Consider the following 11,658-nt stretch of genomic DNA (forward strand, 5'->3'; position numbering starts at 1 on the left):
TTTTTTTTTTTTTTTTTTTGTAGATATAGAGTCTCACTTTATTGCCCTCAGTATAGTGTCGTGGCGTCACACAGCTCACAGCAACCTCCAACTCCTGGGCTTAGACGATTCTCTTGCCTCAGCTTCCTGAGTAGCTGGGACTACAGGCGGCCACCACAACGCCCGGCTATTTTTTTGTTGCAATTTTGCCAGGGCCGGGTTTGAACCCACTACCCTCGGTGTATGGGGCTGGTGCCCTACCCACTGAGCCACAGGTGCCGCCCAGGAATATGTTTCCAGTATTCCAAAACAGTCCTTATACATGCTAATACTGATAGCTCACTTCTGATTATAAAAATAATACTTGCTTATTGTGAAAAAAAATTTTTTTTTGAGACAGAGTCTCACTCTATCACTCTAGGTGGAGTTCTGTGCATCATAGCTCACAGCAACCTCAAACTCTGGGGCTTAAGAGATCCTCTCGCCTCAGCTTCCTGAGTAGCTGAGCCTACGGGCACCCACCACAACGCCCTAAATACTTCCCTAATGCCCCTTCTCTGAATTTTGCCCATACATCTGGGGTCTCAACAGTCTAACCAAGCAACTCTAGAAAAACCTCTGTAAGCTGACCACCCGTGGGACTGTAACAAACTGGTCAATATACAGAGGTGGTCAACATAAGGAACTAGGCCTACTGTATATGTGGTGCATGCCTAGTCTATGAATATTAAGTCATCTTAAGGAGGTAGTCAATGTAGGGAGGTGGTCAACTATGGAAGTTCTACTGTATTTAATTCCATTCACTCTCTCAGCCTTTGTTTTTGAATGGATCTTCATCCCAAGAAAGCCCAGAGATGTCAAGAGCCCTCACCCCTGAGCCAAACACCTAGGAGCTCCTTGGATATTGCCACTGGCCCTGGACCTGTCCCCAGATCCTAGAAGCTCACAGGAATCACCAGCAGTGGAGTGAGGTCAGTATGTCTCCAGGAAGATCAAAGTCTACCACCACATAAGAGGTGGTGGTCCAGTCCCATTTCACATAAGCCTGATAGCCAGACCAATCTTTGGTCACTGATCAGTCCCAATTATGAGGAATCAAAAGGTTGCAATTACAACAGTGAAAAAAACAGAAACAATTGCTCTACCTCCACCCCCAGCAAATTTCTGGATGGACATGGGTAAGAATTAGAGGTGAATTCTGGGTGAGGGTAGAGCAATCCCAGCAGAACTGGGTGGGCAGGAAGAACCACAGCCTATTGTAGGCGTCCTCTAACTACGGCCCACGGGCCACATGCAGCCCACCTAGGACATTTATCCGGCCTGCCAGGTGTTTTTGCCACCGCTGCCTGTCCTGTTTAGCAGCCGACTTGTCCCAGGGCCCGCAGTCCAGCCCTCCAACGGTCTGAGGGACAGTGAACTGGCCCCTGTTTAAAAAGTTTGAGGACCCCTGGCCTATTGGGATCAACACCAATACAATGAGAATGGAAATTTGGATGACCACTGAAATATCAGAGAAGACGCCTAGGTCAATGCTGATAGAGTTAGAAAGGAATTTGGAGTGAAGCCCAAACAATTACAGAATAAAGATGATGCCTGTATTAGAGGGACAATGGGAACAGGTCCCTAGAAGCCAGGCTAAGGAAGATCTGTTGACCCTGGTTGAAGGACAGAGAGCACAAAGAAGTAGCTTTCATGAACATACTCTATCCTTCATTTCAGTCTTCGAAGGAGCAGAATCAAAATTCCCATGGCCACCTCCAAGTAGGTATGTAAATGGGGTCCCCCTCCTGTTTCATGCAAAGACCCTAGCCACAGACACCTCGAAATCCCCACAATCCCAAACGTTCGATTTAAAAAGGTACTGTTACTGGGGTCTTCTCTGGGTTTCCATGAAGTCCAGGATGGACTCTTAAGGGGACAGTATGTGAACACTAGAACACCAAGTCAACTCACTGCCCCCCAATAAGTCCTGCTTCTGAAGGACAGAGCCCAACTTGCCACTTTAACTTTGGCAAATCACTATCCTTTTCCTTCATTCTTCTCCCTTGTAATGGTGGAGGTTAAATTCAATGATGTTCAGGGTTCTTCCATCATTAGGAATATGTTTCTTTCTTTCTTTCTTTTTCTTTTTTTTTTTTTTTTTTTGTAGATATAGAGTCTCACTTTATTGCCCTCAGTATAGTGTCGTGGCGTCACACAGCTCACAGCAACCTCCAACTCCTGGGCTTAGACGATTCTCTTGCCTCAGCTTCCTGAGTAGCTGGGACTACAGGCGGCCACCACAACGCCCGGCTATTTTTTTGTTGCAATTTTGCCAGGGCCGGGTTTGAACCCACTACCCTCGGTGTATGGGGCTGGTGCCCTACCCACTGAGCCACAGGTGCCGCCCAGGAATATGTTTCCAGTATTCCAAAACAGTCCTTATACATGCTAATACTGATAGCTCACTTCTGATTATAAAAATAATACTTGCTTATTGTGAAAAAAAATTTTTTTTTGAGACAGAGTCTCACTCTATCACTCTAGGTGGAGTTCTGTGCATCATAGCTCACAGCAACCTCAAACTCTGGGGCTTAAGAGATCCTCTCGCCTCAGCTTCCTGAGTAGCTGAGCCTACGGGCACCCACCAGGTCATCCACCTACTGTGTGTTTGTTTTTGTGAGACAAAGTCTCACTCAGTTGCTTTGGGGTTGAGTACCATGGTGTCATATCTCATAGCAACCTCAAACTCTCAGGCTCAAAAGATTCTCTTTCCTCAGCCTCCCTAGTAGCTGAGACTACAGGCACCTGCCATGATGTCCAGCTATTCTTTTAGAGATGGGGTCTCGCTCTTGTTCAGGCTGGTCTCCAACTTCTGAGCTCAGGCAATCCACCGGCTTTGGCCTCCCAGAATGGTAGGATTATGGGCATGAGCCACTGTGCCCGGCCCCTGTTTTTTCTATTTTTAGTAGAGATGGGGTCTTGCTCTTACTCCGGCTGGTCTCTGAACTCCTGACCTCAAGGGATCCTCCCACCTTAGCCTCCCAAAATACGAGGATGATAGGCATGAGCCACTGCACCTGGCCAATTATACAAATTTTAGAAAAGTACAAAATACAAAAAAAGAAAAATATTTCATATGATCCCATTACCCAGAAGAAACCATTATTAACCTTTTGGAAACTTTTCTTAGTAGCTTTGTCTTGTTGTTGTTGGGCTTTTTTTTTTTTTCATTCTTATAATTTTTCTTTTTTTGAGATAGAGTGTTGCTCTGTCAACCTAGGCTAGAGTGCAGGCTGGAATGCAGCAGCATAATCATAGCTCAATGGAGCCTTGAACACCTACGCTCAAGTGATCCTTCTACCTTAACATCCCAAGTAGCTGTGACTACAGGTGCACACCACCATGCCTGGGTATTTTTTTTTTTTTAAGAGATAGGGTCTTACTGTGTTGCCTGGTTTTTGAACTACCAACCTCAAGCGATCCTCCTGCCTTGGCCTTTCAAAGTGCTAGGATTACAGGCATACAATTGTCTTTTTTTTTTTAATTGGGATCATACAGCCTTTACAATGTTGTTTTCTGTCATTATGCCATGAGCATTTTCCCAAGTCCTCAAATATTCTTCAAAAATATAATTTTAATGACTGCATAATACTTCAAGAGTATATACCATGACTATTGAGCATTTAAGTTGGTTTTCTAGTATAAATAACACTACCGTGAACATCCTAGCCTAGTGCTGTAGTTGCCTACATCTCTATTTCCTTAGGATTAATTCTTGTAGGTAGAATTACAGGGTCATCAAACTGATATGTTAAAAGGGTCTTGACATGTTAATTTCCAGGAAAACACAACAAACCTATTGATTTTCCTAAGCCAAGTGAGAGGTAAAGTTCTAAAAGATCTAGAGTTAGAATGCAAGAGAGTGATTTCCTGTCTCCTCCTCTCCCCCAAGTTAACTGTCCAACAAAAAAGGGAACAGAATTCCAAGTCAGAAAACATGGGTCTGCAGCCTAGCCTCTCCCCGGCTTTGGGAACCTGAAACAAGCCTCCTTCTCTTCACTTGTAGAATGGGCATGATCAGCTATCTCTGCTCTGCTTATTACCTAGAGCAATTTCCTGCTCATTGAAGAGGTGTTTGTGGCTTGGCACCCATAGCTCAGTGGTCAGGGCACCCACCACATACAGGGCTAGTGGGTTCGAACCCAGCCAGGACCCGCTAAACAGCAATGACAACTACAACAACAACAACAAAAATAGCCGGGCATTGTGGCAGGCGCCTGTAGTCCCAGCTACTTGGGAGGATGAGGTAAGAGAATCGATTGAGCCCAAGAGTTTGAGGCTGCTATAAGCTGTGATGCCACGCACTCTACTGAGGGTGACATACTGAAACTCCGTCTCAAAAAAAGAAAAAAAGAAAAGGCATTTGTGAAAATTCTTTGTAAATGTATTAGGATTATCCTTCTCATACCTAGGGGACTGAGAAAGTGGGGAGTTATTTGTCAAAGCTCAAGAGCTTCCCTTCCTGACTTTTAACCATCAGAATGCCCAGGACAAGTGCCACTGGCTCAGAGGGAGACAGAAAAGCAGCTTCCTGAAGGGAATCTGTAGGGTCTGAGCGTCCAGGAGGACCCAGCAGGGTCTTCCAAAGGTCAAGCACAGCGATGGAAGCTGTGATGTCCAGGGCTGGAGCTAGGACCACCCTCACAGTCCTGGGTGGATCTGGAGATGGACAGAGAAAGGACCTTCATGGTAAAAGTCCCTCTGTTCCAAGGCCTCCAGCTCCTCCCTCCTTTCTAGTGTTCTGACTGGATGTCTGGTCTTTGGGGGAAAATCAAGCTGATTCAAGGGATTCAAAAATCGCAGAGGACCCCAGAACTATCAGCTCTGACCCCCTCTTCGGGGCTGCTGCCAGTCAGGCCTGGATTGTTAAGACTCTCCAGTCGATATTGCAACTAGTGCTTCCAGGCTGTTCTCTCCAGCCGCAGGGGGTGAAAAAAGACCGTGGCGCTTCCTTGAGAAGCCCAGCTGGACGACCTGAGCTTCCCTCCACACTCCCTACTCCCTTACCCACTCGGCAAATGTCCTTCCCCACCTCTTCAGGCTCGCCTAACGTCAGGGCCTGAGGGGACTCCAGTGACGTTCCCAGCGCTGGCAGGGAGAGCTGCGCAGACCCCAGGGACGCCATCCTTCTCGGTTTCCATCACCATCACCGGCAGCCTCGACCCCAGCCCACCCCCACGGCCAGAGATGCATCTCCGGTCCCCAAATACGCACAACAGGTGGTATTTGCCGGTCCTCACCAACCACACCTCCCTGCCCCTCCACCTGCGCCCGGCCACAAAGCCTACCTTTAAGGTTCTGCGGGTGGCCCCGCGGTGCCCGGCTCGGGTTTCCTCGGGGCAGAGAGGGGATACTGGAGAAGTTGTTACCCATGGCATCAGGCCCCAAAGGGATCTGTGCTCGCGGAGGCCGGCGAGGCCGGGCGGGAGCGGAGGTCTTCTGTGCGGGGTGTGCGCGCACGGGTGCGTGCCGCCAGGGGAGGGCCCTGGTGGGGCTGCGGCCGGGGGCGGGCGGGCCGCTGCTCTCTTCCCGGGCTGTGGGCTTCGCGGTACTAGGCGGGTCCTGCCCGCCGCAGGTGTCCTAGCACGAGCCGGCTACCTGCCTCCCATGCCCCGCAGCGGGGGCGGGGGCCGCAAGCGGGCCCCTGGGCCGGGGCCGGTGGCGCCCGGGGCTCCCCTCCTCCTCCCGCTGGCGCTTGGGTTCCGGCTGGTGGTGGGCGGCGCGGCGGCTCTGGCGCACTCCCCGGGGGCCATAGAGTCAGGGCTCCAGGCGCGGGCGCTCAGCGGCTCGGCCTGCCCGGAGGGTCGGTGGTTCAGCGACCGACTCGGTCCCCGCCCGCGGGGACGGCCGCTGCGGTGACGTGCGTGGCGCCTTCCCGCTGGCGGGTCTGCATGCAGCGGGGCCCCGTGGAGCGCCGGGCGTGCTGGGTGTTGCCGCCGAGGCTGGTCTCCCCGGGCCGCCGCGCTCTCACCCCGCGCCGGGTCCCAACCGCCGCCCCCGCCGTCGCCAGGATTCCCTCGCTCTGGTTGTTATGGTGACAGCTGCGCCGGTGAATGAGCGTCTTGGTGACACGCGCGCGACCGCTCGACCAGATGTGGCCCCGGGACGCGCCGCGTTCCCTCCTATCACCAAGCTCTCCGCGCCGCTGGGGGCCCGGGCGCGGCGCGGCTGGGGGTAAGATATCGAGCAAAGATTGGGGTCCCAGAGGTTGGCCTTATTCCTCTCACGCAGCAGTGGAACTTGAACTTGAAAACAAGAGGAACAGTTAAGGCACCCTGGGTGTCAGGGGCGAGGTGAAAATACTCTAAATTATAGTTTTCCCAGCACCAGGTACAGGGCCTGGCGCACAGTGAAAATCTGAAGAAAAAAGAAATGAGCGAGTGGATTATTGAATAAAGGAATTGAGATTAGGGACCCCAGCACCTGACCCTCCACCCCCATTCGGATCTCAGGCGGCCCCAGGGGAAGTGCACAGATCCAAGCAGCCCAGTACCGGTACCGGGCAGAGAGCAGTGGGGCCTCTGGGTGCATGCAGACCAGACCACAAGACTTGGTCTCTGGTGGAGCCAAAGGAACAGATTTGAGGAAAAAATGATCAGAGAACCACCAGTTTTGAACTAAGTGGTTCTGTCAGCTGGAAGGGCCCGCTCTTGGTGGGAGGTACAGACTCCAGCAGTCTAAGAAGGCTTCCTGGAGGAAGAGGACTTAAGAAAGTGCCCAGTTCACATGACTGACTCTTCCCTCAGTGTACTCAGCACTGCTGCCAAGAGCCCAGTGAGAAGGGAAAATGAAGTCATTCTCCCCCACCTAGACCTGGAGTATCTCTTTTCCCCAGGATTAGAAGATACTCCAAGATCTCTCCCAAACCCTCCCCAAGAAAATCAACCCCCAACTCCTCTAGGTCATCTCTAGCTCCCTGATCTGCCTTCAGAAACTGATCCAAAGTCTCGTGAAGATATGGGCAGGGAACGGTCATCTCATTGCCTACATCTCCATGTGACATCTCCTCATTATTCAGGCACAGTTCATGTCCTGATCTTCCCTGACCATCCCAACTAAAGAACCCCCACCACTCTCAGGCACTTTGCATACCATTACTGTGTTTTGTTTTCTTCATAGCTTTTATATGCAATCAGTTTAAAAGTAGCCTTTCCAGCTCAGAGCCTGTAGCTCAAGTGGCTAAGGTGCCAGCCACATACACCTGAGCTGGCAGGTTGGAATCCAGCCCTGGCCCGCCAAACAACAATGACAGCTGCAACCAAAAAATAGCCGGACATTGTGGTGGGCGCCTATAGTCCCAGCTACTTGGGAGGCAGAGGCAGGAGACTCGCTTGAGCCCAGGAGTTGGAGGTTGCTGTGAGCTATGATGGCACAGCACTCTACCCAGGGTGACAGCTTGAGGCTCTGTCTCAAAATAAATAAATAAAATAAGAGTAGCCTTTCCACACTAGAACGTAAGCTCTGTGAGGGGGAGAGCATAGGTCCATCATGCCTACCATGGTATCCCTGGCCCCTAAGAGAGTGCCTGGCACATGGCAGGGGAAGTCAAGGTAGAGCGAATGAGCCCCCCTGCCAGAAAAACTCCATGAAGTCCTCTGTTTCCTTCCCTGCCCTCTGCCCCACCCCATTTCATGCATCACACCCTTAAATGTCTAGGACTCCAGGAGAGATAGAAATATCTGTGACAGCTGCTCTCTGGAGTCTGGAGGGACAGACAGCCCCAGCCTCAGGCTCCAGCTTCTCAGATGCTCAGGATTACGTGCCCAGCCAGCTGAAGATGGACTTGGCAGGTTGGGGACTGCTGTCTTATTTATGGGCAGTGTCTTCCCAAGGCGCACTCTCAGCTGATGACTCACACATCATAAATTCATGGACTCTGAGCAGCATCACACTCACACATTTGCACACACACCTCTACCCCATTTAACACTGATTTGGACACAGGCACACACCCACACCCACACTCACTTATACATGTATACTCCCTGAAATCTGCCAGAATGAAGTCACGGTGAGCAGCTGCTGGGATCAGGCCTTTCACGAGTCAGAATAAATATGAGGACTCTGTATAGATGAGACAGATTCCCCTTGAGTGTGTGTGAAGTGCAAGGTCCTTGCTAGGATTTGCAGATGGTGGCTGCAGGGAGGCTCGAGGCCCTTCCTAGTGTAATCCCACCTCTCCTGACTTCTGGAAAGAGTATCCAAGGCAGGGGTAGGAGGATGGGATGGGACAGTGAGGCCCGAAAGGAAGAGGACTGCAGGGATGTCACAGTCTCCATGCGACCTAGGGCTGTAGGCAAAGGAAAGGAGGGAAGTGAGGGCCTAAGTCCAGAGGCAGCCTGACCCTAGGGCATCCCAGAGGGAGATGAGAGGCATCAGGGACCTGAGGGCAGGACAGATGGTGGGAGTATCAACATTCCTGGGTCGGATGAGGCGAGGAGGGCATCCTTGGTGCAAAATTGAAGGAGGTGCTCACGCTCAAGGTCATGCAGATAACAACCTTTCATTTGCATAAGCCTGAGAGTGAGGGCCTCTTGCATTTTGCACCCTGGGTTCCCCCACCCCCCAGCCTGACCCTAGTCCTTCTGGAGAGTTCTGTATTGGGAGAGGGAGACACCACTGTTAAGTGTCAACTATGTCTCTGGCAGGGAGGGCCCTAGTGGAAGTGAGAGTGGCTGAAAGTGACCCTTCTGAAGGGTCCTGTGCTTCAGAAACCTTTCTCTGGCAGGTACTGTGATTAGACCTAGTTCAGAGGGTCAAAGAATGCCAGCACCCTCCTCTTCCTGGACCTTGGGCAGAACCTTCAGGCTCCTGGAGGCCAAGTCTGTGGGGCATCTTTAAGCCATCTTTACCAAGGCAGCTGCCAGGTGGCAGAGAAGTAGCCTCTGTCCAGGTTGGCTGTGGGCCCCAGGGCCTTCCTGGCCCCATCCTAGATGAGAGGAGGAACAAAGAACCTGCAGGATGGAGTCACTCTTAGTGGCTTCAGTAAAAGCTATTATTATCCACAAGGTGGTGCTCCAGCACCTGTCACCACACCTGTCACCACAGCAAACTGTCCACCGCCACAGGCAGTGTGGATTCTGAGTGCGGTGCCTGAAGGTTGGGTATCCCTACACTTGTGTTCTTGTGTGTGCCTGGGGTCAGGGCACTGTGATTGCTCACACCAGCCTGTAGGAGAGGGGGGACCCCAGCAGGGACTTCCCCCACCTTCTCCTCTCCCTCCTGTTGTTTCTCCTCTATGTCAACTCGTCCTCTTCACTTTCTCTCTGTGCTGTCTCTCTGCCCCTCTGCTGCTCCTGCCCTGTTCACCTCCCTCTATCGCTTCTTTCTCACTCTCTACAGCTCCCAGATCAGTTCAAATCTTAAAGAGTCACCACGTTGATAAAAATAATAAAATATTTCACTGAGAATCACTTTCTTCCTCCCTCCCTGAGGGAAGGATCACTTTCTTCTTCCCTTCCCTCCCTGCATGCTGATTTCAGAACCAACCACAGGGATAACCCCCACCACGCAAGCAAGCGTGGGGTTCATCTAGCTCAAGCTGTGCCCCCCTGAACTTAAGACCACCCTAGTCAACGGTATGACATCTTCCTCCCTATTAAGAAACTAACCTTAAAATAGGAAACAATCACAACCGTTCCTAGCTGGGATAAGTGGTGCCTCATCCATTCCTAAGGCCCAGCTGTCAGAAAAGAGGGTGGAGGACTGGGGAGGTCCTGTCTGAACTACAGGAGGTGCCTGGACATGTTGAAAGGGGATCCCCAGGTTCCTGATACATTCATCAATATTTATTAAATGAATCTGTGAATCAGGACACGATGGATTGACCTGCAAATACAGTCACCCAACCAGCCCCAGAGGGACCAGCCTGTGTTGTCCTCCTCTATGGTACATTACCCACTAAGTTTCTCTGAGGCCAGGCCTACCCTCTAAAGGATGGAAGTCTGTGCTACCCCTTCTGCCATGGAATGGAACCCAAACTGCCTTGTTCACAGGTACTTTGGGATTCAACCTCACAGTTTGCCTAGTGACCATTTATTGAGTACCACCTGTGTGCCTGGCACTGAGAGAGATGCAGTTTCCTTACCAGCACTGTGGAGCAACCTGCCTTGTGCTTCAGTGCACTCCAGTCCCAGCTCCCCAGCTCCCAGGCCTAATTTCAGAGCTGAATACACAGTAGGTCTCACTGAATACTGACTGCATCTCTGGACAGTTGGCTCTGAGCTCCAAACCTTTTTGATCATGTACCCCTAACAGTAATAAATGTTTACACATGTACCCTAATATATGTATATGCATTTATTTGAAATTTCTACATATGTACTATTATATTCACATTGCATATATTATGAAACATACACTACATAAACAATGAAATTTAAAAATGAATTGGCTGGGCATGGTGACCCACACCTATAATGCCAACACTTTAGGAGGCTGAGGCAGAAGGATTTCTTGAAGCCAGGAGTTCGAGACCAGCCTGGGCAATACAGCAAGAACCTGTCTCTACAAAACGATTTTAAAATTGGCAGGTGGGATGGCACATGCCTATAGTCCAAGCTGAGGTGGGAGGATTGCTTGAGCCTAGGAGTTAGGTTACAGTGAGCTACGATGATGTCACTGCACTCCAGTCTGAGCAACAGACTGAGGGGTACACACAATCTAAACTAAAAGTTCTCAAATTTAAATATGCATTAGAATCCTCCATGAGTGATTAGGGAGGGGGATGAAAGTCATTAAAATGCAGACTTCCAGGCCTTACCTCAAGTGCTTCTGATTCTGTGAATCTGATACGGGCCACTTACTAATAGCACCTCAGCAATAAAGATTTGGGGTGAAGTTTAAACAAGGCCTGCAGGCAAAGCCGGATACCATACAGGGACCAGGCCTAAGTGGGCTATCACCCAAGCAGGGCTAACCTCATTGGAAGGTAGCTATGAAGGAGGACAGGACCCTGGCCCCTTCCTCTGCTCCACAGACTTGGCCTCCAGGAGGTTGCCCCGGGATCCAGGATCAATTATAAGAGCTTTACAGACCCTGAGCCCAACCCTATCAGGTCAAATGTGCAAAAATATACTACATCTCACATTAAACATCGTTGTCTTGTGTGACATATCTTGAAAGAATTTTTATAAATTTTACTTTTGAAATCATTGGACTACAAGAAACTCAAATTCACAATTTGTTTTATATCTTTTCTTTATTTCTTTTTTTTTTTTTTTTGAGATAGTCTTACTATGTCGCCCTCGGTAGAGTGCCACCATGGCAACACAGCTCACAGCAACCTCCAACTCTTGGGCTTACACGATTCTCTTGCCTCAGCCTCCCTAGTAGCTGGGACTACAGGCACCCACCACAATGCCTGGCTATTTTTAGAGATGAGGTCTCGCTCTGGCTCAGGCTGGTCTCAAACCCATGAGCTCAGGCAATCCACCTGCCTTGGCCTCCCAGAGTGATAAGATTACAGGTGTGAGCCACCACGGCTTTTTTTTTTTTTTTTTTGAGATAGCATCTCACTCTGTTTCCCTGGCTAGGGAGTGCAGTGGTGTCATCATAACCACAGTGAGCTCTGATGTTGCTACTGCAACCTCAAGCTCTTGGGCAATCCTCCCATCTCAGCTGGGACTACAGGCACCT

At 50.4% G+C, this 11,658-nt stretch overlaps 1 protein-coding gene across 1 annotated transcript in view; it reads right to left on the reverse strand.

The window, feature by feature from the left end:
* The window catches only part of NEURL1 (neuralized E3 ubiquitin protein ligase 1), a 91,630-nt gene extending 85,828 nt beyond the window's left edge, over positions 1 to 5,802 (reverse strand). Inside the window, exon 1 of the mRNA XM_003787197.2 lies at positions 5,310 to 5,802. Within this exon, the coding sequence (XP_003787245.1) occupies positions 5,310 to 5,394 (85 nt within the window). The 5' untranslated portion in view covers positions 5,395 to 5,802. The remainder of the gene's footprint in view (positions 1 to 5,309) is intronic.
* Between the last annotated feature and the right edge of the window lie 5,856 nt (positions 5,803 to 11,658).

The sequence above is a fragment of the Otolemur garnettii genome, unplaced genomic scaffold (genome assembly GCF_000181295.1).
Source record: "Otolemur garnettii isolate 467f Iridium unplaced genomic scaffold, OtoGar3 scaffold00021, whole genome shotgun sequence".
In the NCBI taxonomy this organism is placed as follows: Eukaryota; Metazoa; Chordata; class Mammalia; order Primates; family Galagidae; genus Otolemur; species Otolemur garnettii.